Source organism: Chamaea fasciata, unplaced genomic scaffold, assembly GCF_029207755.1.
Source record: "Chamaea fasciata isolate MVZ Bird 193981 ecotype frontalis unplaced genomic scaffold, bChaFas1.0.hap1 SCAF_34, whole genome shotgun sequence".
Classification (NCBI taxonomy): Eukaryota; Metazoa; Chordata; class Aves; order Passeriformes; family Sylviidae; genus Chamaea; species Chamaea fasciata.
Window position 1 is genome coordinate 511,398 of NW_027094119.1, and position 23,662 is coordinate 535,059.

The 23,662-nt window shown below is 43.1% G+C and overlaps 1 protein-coding gene and 1 pseudogene across 1 annotated transcript; both read right to left on the reverse strand.

Annotated features, from left to right (window-relative positions):
• Positions 1–438: 438 nt before the first annotated feature.
• LOC136303438 (forkhead box protein J1-like) lies at positions 439–2,101 on the reverse strand. Its single transcript, XM_066207107.1, is given in 4 exon segments — positions 439–912; positions 1,201–1,264; positions 1,266–1,525; positions 1,580–2,101. Coding segments are annotated over 4 exon segments (1,320 nt in total).
• A 5,575-nt stretch (positions 2,102–7,676) lies between these two features.
• The window catches only part of LOC136303458 (coiled-coil domain-containing protein 186-like), a 35,248-nt pseudogene continuing 19,262 nt past the window's right edge, over positions 7,677–23,662 (reverse strand).

Below are 23,662 nucleotides of genomic sequence, written 5' to 3' on the forward strand. Positions count from 1 at the left end.
CTCGCCGGGGCAGCGGAGAACGCGGGGGCAGGCGGGATTTGGGGGGGCCGAGCTGGGAGGGGTGGGGGACAGGGCAGGGGGGCGCCGGGGAGGTGAGGGGGGCAGAGCAGGGGGGCATTGAGGGGGTCAGGAGGGGCCTGGGGGGGGCAGGGGGCGCTGGGAGGTATGGGGGGGGGGGCACTGGGGGGCTGGGCACAGCGGGGACGGGGGAGGCACAGCGGGGACAGGGGGGCACTGCCCGTGTCCCCCCATCCTGTTCAGGTCCTGTCTCCCCCCCACGCCCCCGGGTCCCACCCAGGAGGGGAAGCAGCATCTTATCTTATCTTATCTTATCTTATCTTATCTTATCTTATCTTATCTTATCTTATCTTATCCTATCCTATCCTATCCTATCCTATCCTATCCTATCCTATCCTATCCTATCCTATCTAATGTAGTCTAATCGCCCATCTCTACGAGAGATTTAAAGGGGTCGTCCACAAAGTCCATGACATCCGTGTTGGGCAGCGAGGCCTGGATGTTTTCAGCCCCTTGCTCCAGAAGGCTGCAGCTGGGGAGGAGATTCTCCGGTGTCTCCTCATTCCAGGCAACCTCCAGGAAAGCCGTGGCCGTCAGGTTTTCATCCAAGCCCGGCGTGGTGAGGCCGGGCTCAGCGGGGATTTGCTGCTGCTCTTGCTCCCCTGCCGGGCACAGGGGCAACACTTCAGCCAGGGTGGAAGGTGGCAGCTCCAGGTTGTTGAGAGCGAGGAAATCATGCTCCAGGGAGGGGCTGAGCAGAGCCTCCCAGTCAATGCTGCCCATCAGTGCGGTCAGCTCGTGCGGCTCCTCGGGGTCGCCCAGGGCATCGCTGGGCAGGCAAGAAGCCTCGGCCACCAGGGCTGTGGGGCAGGGCTCTGGGAACTGCTCCGGGAACTGTTCTGGGAACTGCTCCGGGACCTGCTCTGGGAACTGTTCTGGAAACTGCTCCGGGAACTGTTCTGGGAACTGCTCCGTGACCTGCTCTGGGAACTGCTCCAGGAACTGTTCCGGGAACTGCTCTGGGACCTGCGCTGGGAACTGCTCCGGGAACTGCTCTGGGAACTGTTCTGGGAACTGCTTCGGGACCTGTTCTGGGAACTGTTCTGGAAACTGCTCCGGGACCTGCTGCGGGAGCTGCTGCGGGAACTGCTCCGGGACCTGCTGTGGGAACTGCTCTGGGACCTGCTGCCCCTCCTCGTTCCCCATGGGATCGCTGTAGAGGTTGCTCCCAAACTCCTCGAACTCGGAGCGGCTGCTGCAGCTCCGCGCCCACCTCGAGGCTGCCATGGGCCGGGCTGGGCGCACGCTGAGCTGCTGGCTGGGCTCGCTTGCTGGAGGCTGGCGGGATTTGCTCTGGAAACGCCCCGCGGCCCTCGGAGCTGCTGCTCTTGGGCCACTTGGCGTATTGAGGGTGAAACTTCCAATAGGCGCCTCTGCCCGGCTCCCCCTTGTCCCAGGGAACTTTGACGAAGCGCTTGTTGACGCACAGGTTGTTCCGGATGGCGCTCTAGATGCAAAAGAGAACAAACCCCAGGGTTGAAGTCCTGCCAACGGCTCCTACCTGCCAGCTGGGATGAGCGCGGCAGAAGTAGCTGAAGTTTTCGCGGATCCACCTGCAGATGGTGGCCAGGGTGAGCTTGGGCTTCCCGCTGGCTTCCACGGCCATGCAGATGAGGGTGGCGTAGGAATAGGGCGGCCTGACGTGCGGGTTGGTTTTGTAGTCGACGTCCTCGGCGGGCGGAGGGGGCCTGGGCACGGTCTGGGGCAGGGACGCAGTCACCTCGCCTGCGCTGGAGGCGGAGGAGGAGGACGCGGCCGTGCTGGGAATGTCGAGGAAGTCGCAGAGCTCCTCGGAGGTCAGGGGAAAACCCGGGCTCTGGAAGTCCACCAGGCTCACCAGGTTCTCCCAGATGCTGCAGCGATCATTGGGATCCTCGGAGATGGGAGGCAGGCCGAGGTCGGCGCCCGTGAGATTGACCAGCCACAGCATGTTGGGCTCCTCGCGGCGCTGCTGCTGCTGCTGCTGCTCCTGGCTGGAGCTGGATTGCTCCTGAGCCTCGAGCACGGGGCTGGGACTCGCCATGGCCTCGGCGCCGGGCAGGGCTCACGTGGAGGCAGAAAATGCACGGGGCAGATGCTGCAGGGAGAAGAGGCAGAGGGTTGAGGTTCAGCAAGAAGCAGCACCTGGACAGCGCCGGGTGTCCCCGGTGCCGCTGGGTGGCACGCGTCCCCGGGGCGCTGGGCGCGGGAGCCGCAACGTCCGCCCCGGGGGGGAGCTTTAGCAGCCCCGAGCCTCGGGGAAATTCCCTCGAAGCCTCGCGACCCCGGGCCCCCCAAAGCCAACCCCACCCAGTGCCCGGCGAGGTTTTGGCCGCAGAAAGAACGAAAGAAAATCAACATCCCCTCCCCGCCCTCAAACAACACGAATCCAGTCCTGCCCTCCCACCAAGCAAGGCGGTTTCTCACACCTGCCATGGGTCAGGACGGCACCTTAGAGTCCGACACCTCCACCCTATGGACCCTAAACCACTCGTCCATCCCCTCCCGCCCCATCCTATCCCATCCCCGCTCCCTTCGCTCTGCTGCTGTTCGTCATTCCCCCTGCCTCCGGTCCCCCAAACTAACCCGGAGCAGGGATCCCCCCCAAGCGCGGCGTCCCTCGGAGCGACCCGGCGGCATCAGCCTTGGGGAAATGCCGTGCGGGGGACGCGGCCTTGGCTCCGGCCTTGCAAAGCCGGGATGCCGGCGCTGCTTTTGGGCCAGGAGACCGAGAAACGGAGAGAGTCAGAGTGCGGCCGGAGCGCAGCAGCTGCCGCTGTGCGGGCTGGAGCGGCTCTGGGGCAACGGCAGCGCTGCCGAGCCTTGGGCTCGAGGGGGACGCTGCCACCAACGGGCATTTCCCCGCCCGGCTGCTGAACGGGCTCCTCTGGCGCCGTGCGGGGCTGAGCCCAGCCCCCGCCGCTTCCCGCAGCCCCTCGAGGGCAGCCCCCCGAGCTTCACAACTCCATTTCCGGCCATGTAGGCATGGTTTATTGACGCCGTGGGGGGAGCTTGATGCTGATTGGGCCGTAGGGGTGGGGCTGCTCCACTTGCAACCAATGAGCGGCACCGAGGTCTGGGGGAAAGGGGGCGGGGCTTCAGTGGGCAGAATGTAAGTGGGAAGTGAAGTGGGAGGAGCTTAAAGGGGTGGGGTTATAGCAGGGATAATGAAAGTGGGCAGGGCTTGTGTGAGCGGGGCTTAAAGTGGAAATAGGCGAGGCTTAAAGGTAAAGGGGTGGGGCTTAAATGGGTGTGGCCAAACGGGAGTGGGCGTAAAATCGGGTTGAGGAAAGTGGGCGGGGCTTCGGTGGGGGGGTTTGAATGACAAGTGGGCGTGGCGTAAAGTGGGTGGGGGATAATGTGGAGGGAAATGAAGAGGTGGGGCTTAAAGCATGGTTGAAGGGGAAGTGGGCGTGGTTTAGGAGAAAGGGGCGTGGCCAAAGCCCACCCAAGCTCGGCCACCGGGGGCGTGGCCATCCCGGCTGAGGATGGCGCCAAGCTCCGCCCCTTCCGGGGGCTGGGCGTGGTCAAGGAGCAGCCTGGGAGGGGGAGGAGGAGAAATTTGGGGAAAAATTCCCAAAATTCCCCGAAAAACTGCGAAAGTTCCCAAAAAATTCCCCCCAAAATTAAAACATTGTAATTAAAAGATCAGGAAAATCAGGCAAAGTTTGGAGAAATTTTGGCCAAAATTTGGGAAAAATTTAATTCAAATTTCATTAAATTTCAATAATTTGTTTTTTAAAATTTGTTAAAAATTGATCCAAAGTTCTGACTCAAAAAATCGCGAAAACTTTCTCCAAAAACACCAGAACTGAACTTGACCAAAATCATCCCGAAAAAGTTTAACAAAACATTCCCTAAAATATTCCAGGAAAATCAGGAAAAAATTCCCGAACTTTTCCCCGAGTTTTCCCAAAGTTTTGATGGTTTTGGGATGAATTTTTGAAGAATTTTGATTCAATTTTTTTACCAAATTTCTACAAATTTTTTTCTTCACAATTTTTCCCCCAAATTTTCCCGATTTTTTCCCAAAATTTTGATGAATTTTGGACAAATTTTAAAACAATTTTGACAAAATTCCAACAAATTTTCACCGACCCCCCCAAAGGATCTCCAAAAAATCCCAAAATTCTCCCCCAAATCCCAAGAAACTTGGAACAATCCCCAAAAATCCCACAAATTTCCCCAAATTCCCAAATTTCGCCCTCAGAATTTCAGGATTTCACCTCGAGATCGAGCGCCGGTGGCTCCGGAACTTCCGGGACGACCTCGGGGGGCGGGGCCGGAAGGGGCGGGATGGTAATGAGGGAGAGAAGTCGTGACATCATCAGGACACGCCCCCTTGACATTCTCACCCTGAGCTCATTTTGTGTTTAAACGGTGTCATGTCCTTTTTAAACCACGCCCACGTCCACTTTTCACGCCGCCAACTTCCTGTTGAAGCTCCTCCCACTCATTAGGGACAATTAAAATTGCCAGAATCTCAATGTCCGGATTTCTCCGCCCACTTCCAGTTCAAAGCCCCACCCATTTCCTGTTTACACGCACACACTTCCGGTTTAAGCTCCACCCGCTGTTGGCCGCCATGTTGGTTTTTTCACCGTTTTATTTTATACATTCTCTCCAGAATTTCTCAATAATTTTACGATTCCTTTGGGAATTTCGCCCCATCTTTGGTCTTGGCCTCGCCCCCGAGTCTCGTTTGGGGCTCTGGCTCCTCCCACTTCCGTTTTAGGCCCCGCCTCTACGTGGGCTCCTCCTCCAGCGGCTCCAGCGAAAGCTCTGAGGAGGGGGAGAGGCAGAATTAGCGAAAAATTCCCAAAAAATCCCAAAATTTCCCCAAAATTTTCTCAAAATCCCTCAAATTTCCAGACATTTTCCTGATTTTCCTGAAATCCCCCAAAATTTTCCCCCAAAATCCGCAAAAAACCCCCAAATCACCAAATTGCACCAAATTCCCAAAAATCTCCCAAAATCCATAAAAATTCTCCAAAATTTCCCCCAAATCCTCCAAATTTCCCCGGAAATTCCCGATTTTCCTGAAAATTTCCCAAAATCCCTCAAAATTGTTCCAAAATTTCCCCAAAATTCCCGAAATTTTCCCAAAAATCTCCAAAATTTCCCCAAAATGTCCCAATTCCCAAAAATTCCTCAAATAATCTCCCCAAATCTATTAAAATTCCCCCAAATCTTCCAAATTTCCCCAAAAATCCCCAATTTTCCCTAAAATTTCCCCAAATTACCTAAAACCACCAAAATTCCCCCAAATTATCCCAAAATTCCCCAAATTTTCCCCAAAATTCCTTATTTTTCCCCAAATTTTTCCCTAAATTTTCTCAATTTTGGACCCAAATTTTCCCAAATTTTCTGAAATTTTTCCCAAATTTCACCAGTTTTGACCCAAGTTTCCCAAATTTCCACCAAAACTTCCCAAAAGCTCCCAAAATCCTTTAAAATTTCCCATGTCCCCCCAAATTTCCCAAATTTCCACCAAAATTTCCAGAATTTTTCAGAAATTTCCTAGTTTTTGGCCCAAATTTTTCAAAATTTACAATTTTCCCCCAAAATTTCTCCAAATTTCTCCATTTTTACCCCAATTTTTCCCAAAATTACCCCAAATCCTCTAAAATTTCCCATGTCCCTCCAAAATTTCCCAAATTTCCACCCAAATTTCTCCAATTTCCCCATTTTTTACCCAAATCTGAGGGATTTCCCCCCATTTCCTCACGTAGGGGGAGGGGCAGCTCCAGCTCCGGCGCCTCCTCTGCGGCAGGAGGGGAGGGGAGAGAAAAAGTCACAGAAATCGTCAAAATTGACCCAAAATGAACCAAAATGTACCAAAAATGATGAAAAGACACAAAGTGGTTCAAAATTGACCCAAAATTGACCCAAAATGGCCAAAAAATGACCCAAAAATATTCAAAAATGAGTCAAAATTGTCCAAAATTGACCCAAAAGGAGCCAAAACCACCCAAAATGATAAAAAAGATCAAAAATGTCCAAAATGTCCAAAATTTGGCCCAAAAGGAGCCAAAAATAAGCCAAAAAAAAAAAGATCAAAAAATTGACCAAAATTGACCCAAAAAAATGAGGAAAAAAAAGGTGAAATGCAATAGGCGAGCAGGGGCCGGCGGCCAGCACGGAGGGGCAGAACCCCGCAGCACCGCTCGGAGCCCCTGCCTACAGCAAGAGGCACTCGAGGGCAACAAGAAGAGTCTTGGTGGGGGCCAGAACAGTCTGCAGACAGTCCAGCTGCTTCTAGCCGAGTGTTCACACCCCTAAGTCACCCAGATGTCTGATCAATTATCCTTCTCTGTGCTGCCAAATTCAGGTCCCTTGTTTTGTGTACAACGCAAACAGTACCTGCAGTAAGACGGATTCTCCCCACACTCCCCTTTTTGATTAAAGTAGCTAAAGCATTGCTATTGTAAATGTACATTGACTCTTTTTTACATGGCAATAGGAAGTTCAAGTATTTAATAAAAACCTGAAGTATGTATTTACACGGTGATCTGATCAATTGATTTTGGTCAAAAGGTGATAGATACAGAAACTACACATTTACTGCTGGAATAAAGATATTTCAGATCCTGTACATTACTTATCCTGGAATTCAAATGTGAACATGATGTTGTGACTAAACCAAACCTTGTCACTCTTCCCCCATCACCCTCTCAGCCACTGAAGGACTAAGCAACAGTTTTCAGTTACTTTGACCAATTAATTCTTCACGACAGTAAAATCAAGGAGTCGCACAGATTTCTGTGCCACTTTCACAACAATAGATTAGAATCCCATTTAGATCTATTTCTTATTTCTTACCAATATTGTCACTAGTTAGTCTAGTCACAGCTAATGAGAAAGTTTCATTAGCTTCCAGCTGTCTTTGAAAACAGATGTAATCATCATGTGTGCATATACTTACATAGATTTACAATGGGCAGCTTAAATTCCTTCAATGCTGTTAGTGATGCAGAAGCCCAGAGAACTTTATTAACCAATTATCTGGTATCAAACTTCTTTTGATCCGCATGTCTAAGGATCAAGGGTTTACAAGATTTGCTGAACTGACATTGGTTTCAACTAAATGAACTCAAGAACTGAATCAGAACACTTTCAAATTCTCCTTAGTTTTACTGTTGTTTCACTCCGCTGGAATAAAGAAATTGACCAGTTGAATGTTAATCTAAAGCAAAAAATATGCAATATTACGGCCACCACTTAAAACCCAAACTTTTGTAATAAAGCATTATTCCATGCACATGTCAAAAATGCTTAATCAACCCAAAGATCAGAAATAATATGCAAGAAAGGAAATAAACATCTGAAAGCCCTTAAAGCTCAGTAACACTGGATATGTTCAATAGCAACTAAGACATAATTGGCTTTATTTTTTTTTCAAGCTCCATCATTAAGAGACTGATTAACTACACAGTGCAGAAATTAAAATCTCATGGCAACTCACTCCAAACAGTCTGCACTGCAAAGCATCTGTAATTCAAATAGAAGTTTCAGATAAATGTAGTGTGCAGTGAATTCCAGCAGTACCTCAGGCTCTGGGGTACTGGGTAGACGGAACCACACAGATGCCAAACCCTGCAGATCTCTCACACAAGTGAGCCTGTGTGGCCAAAGGCTTCTTTTGCAAAAACCCAGATGCTTGTGCTGGCAGGCAGAATGCAAAACACAGTGGTCTGTAGCACCTGCCTCTTCTGCATCTTCACATTGGTTAGTCCCCAGAAGTTTTAGTTATGTCTGCTTTATTCTCTGTTCCAGTTCATGCTTGTGTTTAATAAGCCGTTCTATTTCTGTTTGCAGGTTTTCCTTCGTGGGAGGGGAAAAATGATAAGATAAGTTATACAGGGAAATTAATCCATCAGCACAAAATGCACTAATAAGTCAAAATTAGTGTTTATGTCAGCAGGTTGATACTTTCAAGTATCCAGAACAAATGCAAATTATCAGAGTCAGAAAAAAACCAAACTCATTTCAATAAAAAACTCAAAGCTCTTGGCAAGTCCTTTTTTGCAGTTACCAGTACTCCACAGGATGCCCAGAAGGTAGAATGCTAGTTCCCCTAAGCATTTAAGGGAAATGATGATTACAGGAAGAGATCTCCAGCTTGTGCACAACCCTGCAGCCCAGCTGGCAGCCTGCACACCATTTTCCAGCCTGCCAGCTCTCCGTGGCAGCAGAGGTGCTGCCCCAGCAGCTCAGGAGGGCCAGGCAGGCAGAGCCCATGCTCCTGGTTCCACATGCCCAGGGGAGAGCATGGAGAGACCCTGCCCTGCTGAAGGCACAGGCACTCCAGGTCTTATCTCAAGCAGCAGCCCATTAGTGCAGCATACTCTGAGGGTACCAAACTGGAGGAACATGGCATCATGTCACGTAACTCCCCGGTTAACCTCAATGCTATCAGTGGCACCAAATCACAATGAGCTGACTTCTGAAAAGCCTTTCACAGCATGCAGTGAAGGAAGCATCTAAGAACCACAAGAATGTACACAAGAACTGGCACAGCTACTCACTTTCAATGTAATATTCTTCAGGAATGTATCTTCTAACACAGCCTGAAGCTTCCTGTTTATCTCTAAGGAGAGTTCCAAGGTGAGCCCACTGTCTGCAGGGTGAGATGTATACAGAGATGCCATAATCCCACCACGCCTGCTCAAGTGAACTTTGTTGATGTCAGAGGCCTCTGATGAGAGGGTTCCAGCCTCTTCCCTCAAAATATAGCTCTGAATAATTCTGGAGGATAAAAAAATAAAAAAACAACATCATAGCATTGCAAGGCAGAGAAGAGTTTGATGCTGAAATAACTTTAGATTCCTGACATGAGTAATTTTACTTTCAAGCAGTACTGTATTACCAAAAAAAAAGCAGTAAAAGTTTACTCCTGCAATTTCTATGCCAGAGGAAAACCTGGGATACCAGTAGTGATACAGGAAATGCTGGCAAATCAAGAGACTACAATGTGCAGCATTTACTTATTTAAAAGTATTCTGAAAAGTTACTGGGACAAGAAAGATCTTTCTGGTAAAAAGTCTACTTTTCTTTGCTGAAGGACTCCAGACACGGAATCTTAAGCTTTCTACACATGAGAAAAAAATTACAAAGTCACTTCTCAAGAGTTTTCCCAAGCTGTAATCATTTTCTGTGAAATGGTACCAGCTGGGCATAAATGCATGGACTCATTAAGCAAGGGGCTGTTCTTAACAGGCAAATGTACCTTCCAGAAGCAGCTTTATGCCAGCATTTCTTACCCTCCTCACTGAAGTTCCACACATTTTCCTGGAATATGAGATTTTCATTTAAGTGGAATTTTGTCTCACACATTGTCTCACTGACCACCTTTGGCTCAGATACATCATTTGTTGGATATATATACCAGAGTACCATCTGGAATATTGCAGATTCTCCTTCCAAAAAACCCACAATCAGCACCCTTTTAAGCACACGGAGAGAATGGACTCTTCTGCTAGCCAGTGGCAGCAGTCCATCTCAAATCAGCCACCTGCTGACCATTTTGCTACCAAAAACCCACTTGTGCCAGTTTATTCCTCCTGAAAAAAATCAGCAATAGTACTAATAGAGAAAAACCTGGCAATTACTATAACTGCTGGGAAAAGATAAGAAATAAAACCCAAAACTAATTCTATCTTCAAAGTCTACTGTCACTGCAGTATTTTTACTGTTTTAAACATTTTCATTTAGACAATTTTCTTTACACAAAATCCAGAATACTTGTCTAGTGCATCAGCTCAACACTGAAAACCTGCCTGAACAGAAGACAGAACATACTTTGTTTTTTTCCTGATTTCCTCCACCAGCTGTTTAATGTGATCCTCCATAAACTCCATCTTCTCATTTTTTCAAGCATGTGCCTTCTGCAGCCTCAGTATTCTTTCAACCAAGACAGCCTTGTCCACCTCTGGGAAGCTGTCCACAGCCACTGCAGAGCCAGTGTTCTCAGGTGACCGGTCCTCGTTGCTGCTCCGTGCGTTCAGGGACCCTGCCAACACATCAGCTTCTGTAAAAACTCCTTCAGATCTTACACGAGGTGAAGTGCCCTCAGCAGAGCAGTGCATGCACTCACACCACCTGCCAGGAGCTGAGGATACTTTACCCAGGATGCCAGTTTCCCTTTGTGTTAGTGGGGTTCTCTCTAAAGGATCCTTACAGTGTTTATACGTGACATGCTGGGACAGCCGGTGCAGTCCCCTCCTGTGGGTGCACTGCCTTTGGAGTTAGTGTGCTCCCTTCAGGAAGGCTTATTCCCACTTGAACACTTTCATGTTCGTTTACCTGGCACAGGACTGAGCAGATTTTAAATGTGTGTCTTGGAGTAAACTAAAATTACAATACTATGAAAACTGTATAGACTCACAAAAGCCCTACATATAAACACTGCAGCACTGATCCCTTAGAGCTCGCAGTATTTTCTATACATTCTGCTGTTCTTCCGAAGCATTTGTCTCTCTCACACAGGGAGATTACAGGACACCTGGACAGAACCAACTCAACTTAAAACCCGAAGATATTGAGGAAGGAAACATGCTATTTTCAGTGCCAAAGATCACTCCTTTAGCTCTAACTGGATAGAAAGTAATGAATATTACATAAACCCATTGATGTCTCTAATGATGCTAATTGATTTCTCATTTACACAGTTGCAACTGTCAATAGGGCAATTAAACAATGTTGGAAGCCACTGCTCATTTTTATTTTGCCTCTGGCAGCATGTAAAAGGGTCCTCTATAAACTGGAGTCCTCTCGAGCTTCCTCCAAACATAAAAGCAATGGAATAAAAAAGGCAGGTATTTTAAAAGAACCAAAATATATAAACATTACACTTTAATCACATAACAGGCACCTACAACTGCAGTCAATCAAATGCATTTTGCTGCTTAGAGGCTATTTTGTCAGTTCTAATGGGAGGCTGCCCACACACTGCATATGCACAAACCACATAAAGAGGAAGCACACTGTGGCAACCTTGTTAAGACTGAAGGGCTGTTTGGCAGCCCTGCTATGTGCTCCATTACCCGACGAACTGGAACGGCTCCCCATGCTGCTGACTTCTTTGTCATAATTACCATTTTCCATCTGATCCAATTTCCTTCGTGCTGAAAGTATTAACAAAATGATGATCACCAAGAGCAGAGTAGAAACTAAAAATTACAGTGTTACCCAACATACAGAACCTTTAATCACCTGCACTAATTTAACATGATATGACAACTGAAAGACAATGGCAGTAACGAAAAATAAAACCCAAACAGCTTCCTACCTCTTTCTGGCCCCAGCCATGAAGTGCCTGGATGTAACACTCACCATGATCCCTACACAGTGCTGTAATTTCCAGTTGAAGGTGTAATGTCATATATAGGATTAACTGGGACCAGTAAGGCTTCAATTTGATTTTACTTTTGATTAGGTCTGCCAAGTAAACTACCACCGATGTTGGCAACTCTATTCCAGCATCTTGTAAGTTTATCACTACAGCAGTACTTGTGCCAGAAGCACCACTCACTCACTAGGGATCAAGAGGGAAAGCACACAGCTGTTCTTATATGCACAAAAAGGGACATGGAACTTGTCTTGCACAGTGCAATAGGATCTCTTATTTCAAACACATTTCATTATCTTCAAATCTATTTGCACTCAGAGCTTATGCATTGTTGGGTTTTTGATGACTTCTATTTGTAGACAAAATTAGTCATCAGTGTCTCCATATCCAGCTTTAAAAACTGAAGTGCTCTGTTTAATGTACTAAAAAAATAACTGTCACCAGCAATTCCTGATACAGTCAGCAAATAGGAAACTTCTGGCAACTTCTGAATACACTCCTACACAGATCAGGATCCACATATACCTACAGTGACATTTCAGTAGTCAGATACATCATAACAAAGACTAAGCTCTTTGGAAATAAATAATTCATTTTATGTCTAAGCCCAGTTCAAAAGTTATATTTTAGACTGAAAATTAACACAAAGGCCTGTAACTGCAGTTTCCACAACGTCTAACTTGCTCACTCTCCTTGTCTTCAGGGACAGGGAGAGCCTGCAGCGTGACATTCAAGCAGTGAGCACACACCGACAGGACCTGAGTGTCTACCAGACACTGAAGGGCTCTGAGATGGGGCTGACTCATAATTGAAAAGAATCTCCACCTAGCTGAAGTTATTTTGTGAGGTCTTTCAGGTTTGCTGCGTGCTTGTGCTTCTGGGTAGCCAGGTCATCCTTCAGCTCATCCACCTGGGTCCTCAGTGCTGACACTTCTTCTTGCTCTGAGGCCAGCTGAGCCTGCAGGGTCTCAATCTCTGACTTCCACTGATCCTCCTCCTTCTGTAACCTGACGGCCTGAAATAGGGATTTTATTTTCAGTCACACACAAAAAAATTCTAGCCCAACCATAGTGCATGCTCAACATCCCTAAATGCACTTTTCACCTGGGAATCATTAACACTTTACATTTATTATTTAGGCTGAACACTAGCACTTCACATGAGTAGTAAGATTCCTCAACCACCTCCAAAATATCTACATGATACAGTACAAAGCCACACTACTTTCCATGACTCACTAAGTTTATTAAAAACTACATTTATCTCACAGTACAAACAGGACGTGAGGAACAGTTTACAGTAATGAATTTCACAGGCAAATTAGAACCTTTTGTCTGTTTCAATTACAGTTGCAGAGAGAACAACTCTGCCCCCAAAAAGCCAGAAAGAGCAACACAGTGACACTTCCTCATTCCAGCAGCAGTGTGCCTCAGGACTTCTTTCAGCTTGGCAACATGAGGTGTTCATATCCCACTGCTACTAACGGCAAATTCAAGGAGAAATTACAGTCAGGTAAGTGAAGATACAAGGTGGTATTCATGTGCTACATGTTTATCTGCATCAGACATCTTACTAGAGCAAAAGCAAGCTGCCCACTGTACTCACCAGATCATCTTTAGTCTGTTGAACACAGTCCAGCTGATTCTGCAGCTCTCTTTCACTGTAAGAAAGCTTATCCAACTGGCTCTGTAAGGAATTGTTTTCAGACTGAAGCTGTGCATTCTTACTGGTTAATTTCTCAGTGAATATCAATAGCTCAGATTCTCTTTTCCGACTACCTTCAATGTCCCTCTGAAGATCAGCAACCAGAGAATTGAAACCGTCTATTTCTTCCTTTAAAGCATTGATTTCTTGTTCATCTCTGTCAAAACAATTGTATCTCATTAGTGATAACCTGAGCCTAAAGATATGAAGCTTCATTGCAATAAAAGCATTCAGGTCAAATCCAAATAAGGCAGGGGAACAATTAATGACCCTGGGGTATCTGTTAGTCATTTGAAATGTCAAGGGAGTTTCCACTTTGTTTCACAACATGCTGCAGTGCTGAAACAACAGATTTCTGCATCCTGTAGAGGACTCAGGCATTAACTCCTCAAGGAAGGCCATCCCTCCATATTCAACTTCTCCATATGACCTTCAGATCAGGGTACAAACAAAACTCTCAAATCCAGACCTGGTAGGTAAGAGGAAGGTTTGTAAACCCAACAAAGGCGGCCAATCTGTAAGAGGCCTTATCTTTAAGAAACAGGGAAATACTCCAGTTTGGATTTCCCTAGGACAGCAGTATGGCAATTCCTGACACATCCTTATCCAAGCCCTGCAGCTCTGAATCAAAGAGCCAGTTTTACTCCCCTACTCCTCCCCCCAAAAATAAGTCCTTCCCCTCTACAAAACAAGTTTTTATTTCTACTGAAAGACTCCCATTAGGAGACTTTTGATCTATCACATCCAATCTGAGTGAAAAATGCTGCATCTTCAGTTATCAACGTTCTACAGAAAGTGCTGGAAATTAATTCCAAAATTTAACAGCTGTTAAAAATGTTACAGACTAAAAACATCCCTCTTATTTGCACTTGCAATATTAGTTCATTAATTCTACAATCACAGGATTTTATACACCTCTTCTAAAACTTTACTTTCTAACATCAGAAAAAAACTCACCCTTCTCACAGGGAGCGTGTATATTCAAATTTCAAAACAAAATTAAAATTACACAAAGCAAGAGCACACATCTCATTTAATTTCCTGACAGACACTGTAATTATGAGGAGGATCAATTCACTTTAAATCAACAATCCTGCAATGATATGTTTCTCCAAGAAGAGCCAAGACCCAGTCACTTGTGCTGCAAAGTATCTCACCTATAGTTCCCATTCAAAAACCTGTGCCAGAAGGGTATGCTTGTATTTTACATTTTCAAATACCTTGCTTCGTTACAGGAGAAATCTCTGACTAGCAGTCAGGGTTGGATCAGACAAAATTAGAAGTTTAGACCATTCTAAAAGAGATGGCTAGCTTATCCTTAAAAATTTACAAATGAAGGAGACCAAGGAACACTGGAGGTGGTAAGTATCCAGATCACACATTAATTTCTTTCCAGCATTCAACCTAAAATCATATTTCTCCAGTGAACAAAGATAGCTGAATGTTCCCTTTGTAATACAGCCTTTATACATTTCAGGATGTCTGCCTTGAAATTGAAATAAAAGACAATATGAAATTTAATGTAGGGATAATAAGTGTTGCATGGGAAGGATACTGAAAAAAAATCCAAATTGAATACGAATAAGAGACATACTTAAGCATGTCTCAACCACTGAGAGGGTGGAAACACACATTTGTAGTTTCACACTCTGATCACAGTCACTTTAATTCATTTGGCGAGATTCCAAGTGAAAAAGAACTGTTACTGATGCAGGTGTAGGCTCCAGTAGTTTCTAGCACACAGCAGTTTCCCTGGGAAGACACCATGACAATTCGGGTGACCAGCACACAGCAAATGGAAAGTGGTTGATTTGCTAAACCCTGAAGAAGGCCTATAATTACAGAAATACTTCTCAATGAAAAATAAGAACTGTTTACCAGCGTGAGAGGGACAGACACATGGGTGGTTCTGCCTATCTGACATTTATCTAGCTCCATTTATGCAACACCACTGGAACCAGCAGAGTGGCCAGCATTTGTATATCCCAGTCCATATGTACCACACAGACACAGGACCATGCTCAGACACTCCTGGATCATACATGAGCCCAGCCCTCCCCTGAGATTATTTCCCTCACATTCTCAAATGAGCAAACTTCGACACTGCAGAATGAATTCCAGTCCATTAGAAAGAAAAGTGCCCCATACTGTCGCAATACAGCATCTGTCAAGTAAGTAAAATTCTTTTCATGAAGTACTTGCATTCATCCATCACAGTCTTAAAGCAATTTATCTTTCCAGTTTAATTGCTCCCCTCCATCTTTCAATAAAGCAAGCACTGAGCAGACACCTAGAAGGTAATTTCCTGTAGAGTATGCTGGAAATCAGGCACTTGTTATTCTAATAATGACAGACACTAAATTAGAATTATCAATCTCAATCCCCTTGTTTTGTAAGAGGCCACCAAGGTTATCTTCAGTATTAGCAACACTGATTTAAATCAGGACAGGCATTCTTCAAATTACAATACATTGAAAGCATAAATAACTTCAATAAAACAAATAGATCTCAGATAATCTTTTAAATCATTAGTCAAAGTGCACAGCTGTACCTCTGATGTTGATCTTGCAGCTGATCTACAGTTTTGACTCTGTCCAGCAAATTCTGAATTTCACTTTTCTGTCTATTTATTATTTCTTTATACTTGGATAGCTCATCTTCTGTTCTTAAGCGCTCATCCTCTAGACACTTTACCTAAATGGAAAAAAAGAATGAAACCAGAAACTATTTAGTTTCACAAACTTCAGAGCTAAATTATTCTGACCATATGTCTAGACTGTTGTACAAAGCTCATGTGCTAATTTTACAGTGATTCCAACCAACTTAGAACAATATCCCAAAGTATTTCAGATCAAATTGAGTCAGAAAAACAAACAAACAAGAAATTGAACAAGTGTGCTTAATGCTTGTTTTGTCCAAAGGCTCGAACTTATCAGCCCCATTAATCAGGGTTCACAGATATGATGTTTCCCCAGTTACCAAGGCAACCCCTTACTATGCCTTCCTCCCTTCTTCCACAGGGCTATTGAGCTGCTCTGGAGAGAGGGACTGGCATGCTATTCCATAGACTGCCCACAAGTTATGGACAGCACAACCTCCTTACCAGACTCAAAACTCATTTCACAGGTAGGAGAAGCATACAAGTATTTTACTTACACTAAATTTAGAAAATTGAAAATATTTGCAGGGTGACAAATTTAAAATGTTTCTCAACATTTCAGCCAAATGAGGAGCACACCATGAAGCAAAACACTGTTGTGTTACAGATCAGCTCATACTCCCTAAAAAAGGCTATCCAGAGTGAACAACTGGGCGTCCTTTCTGGTCTCATGTCAGCCAATCTCTAACCACACTGTCTATTCCCAAAAAAGTAAAAGTACAATTAGGAATGGAATGTATTCTTGTTCCAAAAACTCAGTACTGTGTGTTCAGCCCCACTCCCATCAGCACACTTTACCTTTGTTCTCAGTGTTCGAAGCTCATCCATGCCTTCCTTAAATGTTCTCTTCAAGTCTTCCAGTTCTTTTATTTTTGCATGATGCACCTTTTTAGAGGGTAAAAAGTTCATTGAGAAAACTAAATGTACAGTGGCGCCTCAAAAAAAAAGAAAAAAAGAAAAAAAAAAAAAAAAAATCTAGGCCAATACAGGCCACCACAACAGCTGAGAGGGCTTGATGCAGAACAGGTACCCCAAAGGCTTGGTTAACTTCTTCAGAAAGGAAAGCAAAACCCCAAAACTTCTTTATTCTTGGAAGAACTGAGAAGAAAAGCAAGACTTTCACCTTCACTATATCATATTTTCCCCTAACTTTGTTTTTAAAAAGTGAATCCAAGGTAGTACCTGAAGAGATCCTCCAAAAAAGCAATGCTGGGGGGCAGACACCTGGGATTTAGTATTAGACAACAAAAAAAGACAAACCCCAAAGATTCTGGCATAACTATAAGCATCTTAAAATAAGATTCTCAAAATTATAATCTCACGGAATTCTTAACCACATATTTACCTCCAGGTGATCAGACTTCTCCTGAATTTGTTTCTCTAGTTCTCCTCTAGTTACTCGGAATTTTGCATCCAATTCATTTGATTTAACTTCTTCTGACTCCTAAAGGAATTGAAGAAATATAAGTAGAGTTTTATGTTTTCCTTTCTATTCTATGAGTGTACAGACAGCTTTTCACATCACTGAGCCTTTCCTGTAAGTACATCTCTGATAATCCTGACCATGCCAGGAAAGACCCCCATGCTGCATGCCGATCAAGATAAACATTTTCCCTTTTATTTAACAACTTTCCAGGAAAGTAAAAAACCAGTCACTATTCATCTCAGCTTTGGAGCTTGCACAGGATAATTCTTCCCTGCTACAGCTCAAGCTAGAAAGAAATTAAAAAGAAGACTCAGGCACTAAACAATAATTTGAGATCTTGAGAAAATGTGCCTACTTGATAGGATTTTATCATTTCTTGACAGTTTCTCCTTATCTGATCTCCTTCTTCTTTTGCTTCAGTTAATTTTGTCATTGCATCTTTGAGGCGATCTTTGGTCTCCTACAAAAACAGTAATTAAAAGAATGGGTTAAACCTAGTAATACCCATTTACTTAACTTCATCTGAAAAGCACATTTCTCTTAATAAAACTTCATTTTCAGTCTGAAAAGAATTCACAAAACAAAAAGTCCAACACTATTTTCCCCCTTGCTTCCATTCAGCTGTTAATTTATGTAATTCCATTTGAGCCAACACTGAAAGCACAACAAAAGGATCTCTTCTTCATATGCCATGCACATTTTCAGATAGGAGATTTAATTCTATCACTTAAAAACTAAGGTAACAGTCATTTAAAACAAATAACTCCCCAAAAAACAAACTTTGCAACAAATTAAAATTTGATGACCAAATTAAAGAGAATCCCCCAGTACAGCCTCCCTTCACATCCTTTCAACATTTCCATTTCAGTCTCACTATTTGAGAGCACTACTCTGACTTTTGCTGCAAGTATTCAAATTAAACAAACACCGCATTAGAAACAGTACATAAAAAGTAAATATTGTGAAAACTACATCACTCTATTTTCATGTCATGATATCAGCACCGCTTCACCCACCTTGTGTGAATTCAGTTCTGTTTTCAATTTGTTCTGAGCCCATTTTACTTTGATAATATGAGAATTGATTTCTTCTTTCAATTTTTCTATTTCTTTGTTGAGTCGAGTGGCTTCACCATCCTGAGAAAATTTCATAAGATTTTTATAGAATTAAATGATCCAGTGTTTCTACAACAACAAAACTCTTGTCCAGTTATCAAGTTGTATTTTTTCCCCTAATGTCTGGGTTTTGCAAAATCATGCACACATTTCAGAATGCCCAATAATGTTTTAATCCAGTGGAAAAAAAAAACCCATTACTGCTGTGGTTTGAATAGCAAGGTAAGGTTGCGTTACTGTTAGTATATTGTAATTTTGCATATCTGTGAAAAGACAAAGCACCACAGAGGTGATTTTTGCTTCAGAAGGGTAGTTTCTAGGGAATTATTAATTTTTGGATCTTCCACATGAAATAGAATTGTAAAGCACAGCTGCGAAGAACAATACAAAAAGACTTGGATCATTTTATAATAATCTCTTACTGCTTTCTAAAAACAAGTGGCAAAATTTTGGATGAAAAATTCTATTATTCTATTGCTTTTTATCAATTTTTAGTAGTACAAAAGAGGAAATACAGAATGAAAACATTGAGAAACAACAAAAAAAGGCCGCAATAATTTAACACCATTGCAGTCTTTAAAAAAAAAAACCTGAAGCTAGAAATTACTTCAGAATCTAGACATCTGCAACTGTCTTCTCAATTTCACCAAAAAAAATCCCTAATGTTTCATAAACTAATATTGAAGGGAAATATAAAGAAGAACTTCAAGAAGATTGCAATGAGAACTGAGTAACTTTTTCCCCCTCCCTTGGAAGAAAGACACTTTCACAGCTGTGCAGCAAAAGCTAAATGAGAACAGGCTTCTTTTACCAAGCACAACAGCAAACAAGTGATAAGGTTGTTCTGACAGTGCTTTTGATCAAGTCACACAGCAGTACTTGGAGTACCTTAGTTTCATAGAGCTGGTGCAATCTTCCTTTTTCCTGAGAAAGTTGTTTGATTTTATTTGTGAGCTTTTCTACTTCTTTGTTTGCATCTCTCAGTCTCCTCTCCAGGACCTCCTTTTCCTTTCGGAGGTCAAGTGACTCCTTCTCCCCTCGGACGTATTTCATCACCATCGTCTCCTTCTCATGGCGAGCCTCCTCACACTTCTTGTTTGCCTTGAAAAATATCAACAATGAATCAATATCACAGTGATATTTTTAGCATTGCAGTAGAGCACCATAACAAGGCAGGACTCAAAAGCTCCAGTTTGACAAAGACTAACATTCAATCCCTCTTAAGGACTGAAATTACTTCCAACAGTAAATATGTATCTAAGCAGTTGCATCGTCACACTGAACATTTCAAATGAGTTATCAACACATTAGAAATTTCTTGTTTAGAGGAAAAGAAGTATAAAGTTTAGGAACAAAAGGATTTTGCAAATACTCAGTACTGGTACTCTGTCTTCCTTCATCCACATGCCAACTGCACAATCATTATCCAGTGGCTTAATTTTCAGCTGGCTCCCTTTCAGGGGCTTACTTTTACAGATTCCCTCCACCCCAGCACTAACAAGTTCTGCTTCAAATTAGAAAAAAAAAAAAAAGTAAAATCAGATACTGAGCTTTAGAATACATGCAACAGAAAAAATACTTGGCATAATACGATACTAAAAAGGAAAAAAAGAAAATCCCAGATTTCAGTAATACATAAAGACAAAATAAGAGCTTTGTGCTGGAATTGAGAAAAATATTAATTTTCTGACAGCCTGTCTGAAAAAAGCTATTGCCAGCTTTTAGCTCCTTTTGAATCACATTCAGCTTACAGGTAAAGAAAATGAGATTTCCTTGATGGATGAATGCAGTACATATAAAAACAAGTATTTTTTATTAGAGTTATCAGGCACTCCGAAGTGTTAACAGCTATTTGGAAATTCACTGCTGACAGTTACCAAAAACGCCCATATAACTGCACACAAGGAGTTCCAATTTTGGAGAATTTTGTCTTACGTAGTGATCCAACATGTTTCCTACAAGAACCAAGTTTGTTCAATAATAGAGATGTTCAATAGCTTAAGTTTTTCCATATTACCTGTTCCATTCGAAAGGCCATCTCTTTATGCAACTGCTGAATAGTATTTTTGGCTGCCGCATCTTGAGTTACAAGTCTGTCTTTGCTAGCTTTCACTTCTTTATTAAGCTCTTCTATTCTTGCTTCCAGCTAAAATACAACATCGTGATATAATTATTGGGAAAATAACTCTTTGATCGTGTTTTACGCAGGCAGGCATATTTCCCACAAAATTAGATGCTTCAACAGATATTTACCTGTATTTTACACTTGTCAAGTTGCAACCACCCATATCAACATCTAGCCTTGCATGACTAGTAAAAGCATGAAAGATGTCAGTTCTCATCTTCAGTGAGAGTGAAGATGCTTCAAATTAAGTACAACACAAGGCACAGTAATTTACTACAAAAAAACCAGACTGACAGCAAATGCTGAGCTGCCAGAGCAGAGCTGGCTGCTATCTGAGGTTGCTTCACCTTCCACCCCTTTTGTTCCTACCCTTGTGCCATATCCATCACCATGCCAGCAAAGCAGCCGTGCATCCATACTGAACTGGACTGGTAATTAATTCATTGAAAAATCACTCAGCAAATAAAGATGAGCTTAGTCATCGTGCTGGCACTTTTTTTAGCCACCTAGTGAACCAAGCAAGAGACCTGATCCAGCTGAAGAATAATCCCCAGTGTTAACTGGAACACTTCCCGGAGCGTGCTCCCTGCCAAGTCCAGCAGGAGCAGCGTGGTGGCTGCAAAGGCTGTGACACTGCCCAAACGTTTTTCAAACCGTGCTTCGTGACTCTCCTCCTGTCCCAGGGGAAAACAAACTCACCCAGGTTAGGGGGTTTTGTTTGCTTTGGGGGACAAGGGGCAGGATCTCAGGATAGGTACTGTAAATTCTGTGCAATCCCAAGCTGCTGTGAAGGAGGCAAGAACCACCTAATTTGCTTTTGTTACCACACCATGACTTGACCACACTCTGTTCAGCTCTGCCAATGCATCATTTTCCAGAGAAAAAGCTTCACATGTACAAGCAGGCAGGTACAGTTTGTTTAGAGCCGTGAGTGCAGTCATGCTTTCATTTACATAGAAGTTATCATAAAGCACTAATACAGAAATTCCAACAATCAAATATTACAAATGAAGAAATGAAAATGCTCCACTGCAATGTCTCTTACAGCTCCAGATGCTATCAACAGCCATATAAAATTACTACAGTCCAAAAGAGTATTTTTTAAAATCACTTGCAAGCACGTAGTATCACTAACACCCTCACAAATACTTCTTTTTCAGAATGGAATAAAGCAATTGCTGCAGGATAAAACTTCATGAAATCATACATGACTCATGACTGAGTTACCATGGAAATGCAGACAAGAAAAAATGAGGGAGTTGCTCATACTGGTTTATTCAGGCACAAGCAATTCCAATTTGTAGCCTAAAAATAACCGATTTTCAATCACATCATTGATTTTCAAATATTCTCTGAAATCAACCATGAATATATGAATATATTACAGGAATATATTCCCCTAGAACACTTCAAGCCTGACACCCTGCTCTGTGAACATATTTCTGTGTGATGCAGACACCAACAAAGAAACCTGACAACCAGCATAGTCACCAGCACTTGGACAAACAGAAATTAGTATTTCAAATATTTCTCTTGAGGAATTTCCAAGTATAACCTGTAATCAGTTTATACAGCTGGCCAGCCAGCTGCAGGGACATCAGCAGAGAGCTGATAAGAGACAAGCAGTGACACCTGCTGTGAAATCTTTTCCTCCCACACTACAACCAGCCTACACCCTGCACACACCATGGTCCTCCTTGGCCTGCTGCGGTTCTAACAAGCCCCTGAGCAAAGGCCTGTATTTAGTACCTGCTACTGCCACAGCAGAGACTTCCAGATACAGAACACTTCAGGGATGTGAATCCGGAAAATCGGTTTATCCAAATTCACTAAAGGCTTTTAAATAATTTCTTGGAATACAAGAGTAGATTTAGCCTCTTAAAAAGCTGAGGATAATAAGCATGGGCATCCCCACCTTCTCTGTGCTACCAGGGATGATGTCCTGTTCAACAGTGATAACAGTGACATTATACACAGGTGAAATACTAATCGGCACTTCTGATTTGTTATCTTTACCTGTTTAATAATGCTGAGGTGCTGCTTTTCTGTTTCTGTTCGTTTTTTCAATTCATCTTTCAAGTTGTCCATTTCTGAGCAAATTTCCAAAATCAGTTCCTGATGCTTTTTATTTTCTTTAATCAATCTGTAAAAAAAAAAAAAAAAAAAAATTAAAACAAGGTACAAAACAAAGGTATATCAGTACTGGGTTTTTTTAGTTGCTTGTTTTCAATCTTGAGATATATGAGTTTTGCTCTTCAATCTGCAATTTTATTGGAAGCCAGAAACCCTAAAAAAAATCTATGAAAGCCTTAGAAGAAAAAAAAATATAATAATGTTGTGCATGTGGAATTAACTCCAAAACAGCAAGCAGCAACCTCTTTGTGAGGAAACTGCCTGTTTCCAGCATTTTAGGGTTGTTGTGGTCCATAATGACATGGGACATTTGGTAACCCTACGAAACTACAAAACTAAATGTTAGTAATTTTAAGATACTGGAAGACGGTAACTTCCACTCAGTATCACCAGTCATTTGTCTGAAAACATGGAGATTCTATGAATTTCATGGATTTCTCAGAGTACCCATGGAAGTTCAGAACCTGGAAAGAAACAGAATCCAGATTTTTTAAGTCCTAAGTAGGTAACAAGTATCTGTGCCCATGCTCCTTATAAAGTTCAATTTTTAGCAATAGTTCCAGTTCAGCTGCTTGAAGCCAACTCAGACCTAGTTTGAGATTCTAGCATAAAACTCAAAAGTTTAGAACATCATAAGAACTGCTGAATAAACAGTCTCAAATGTATTTACATATTTGCACACACTATTACATAGTGGGTATTTAGGCCACTTATTGCATGAATTTGTGGGAGGCGTGCATTTACCTGAAAAAGATATTTAAGTATCCCTTTATTCCCCACCCCTTTGCTGAAAACAAGAATCTCAGAACAAACTAGTCTCCTAAATTATAAGGAATTCAAAACCATCAGTTACAGAGACCTTAGCACTTGCGAGCTGCTGTTTAATCTATTAATGAATATTCCAGGATTACAAATTCTTAATTCAGGCCACAGCTGCTCACACATTTTTTTAGACCACAGGAGACAACTGGGCTATTTCCAGAATGATGCTACAAGAAATTCTGCTGATCATAAAGTAAGGGGCAAAACAAACACAACCCAGAATGCCCTTTGGACCAAACACAAAATGTACAGCAGCAGTTTCACACTCTTG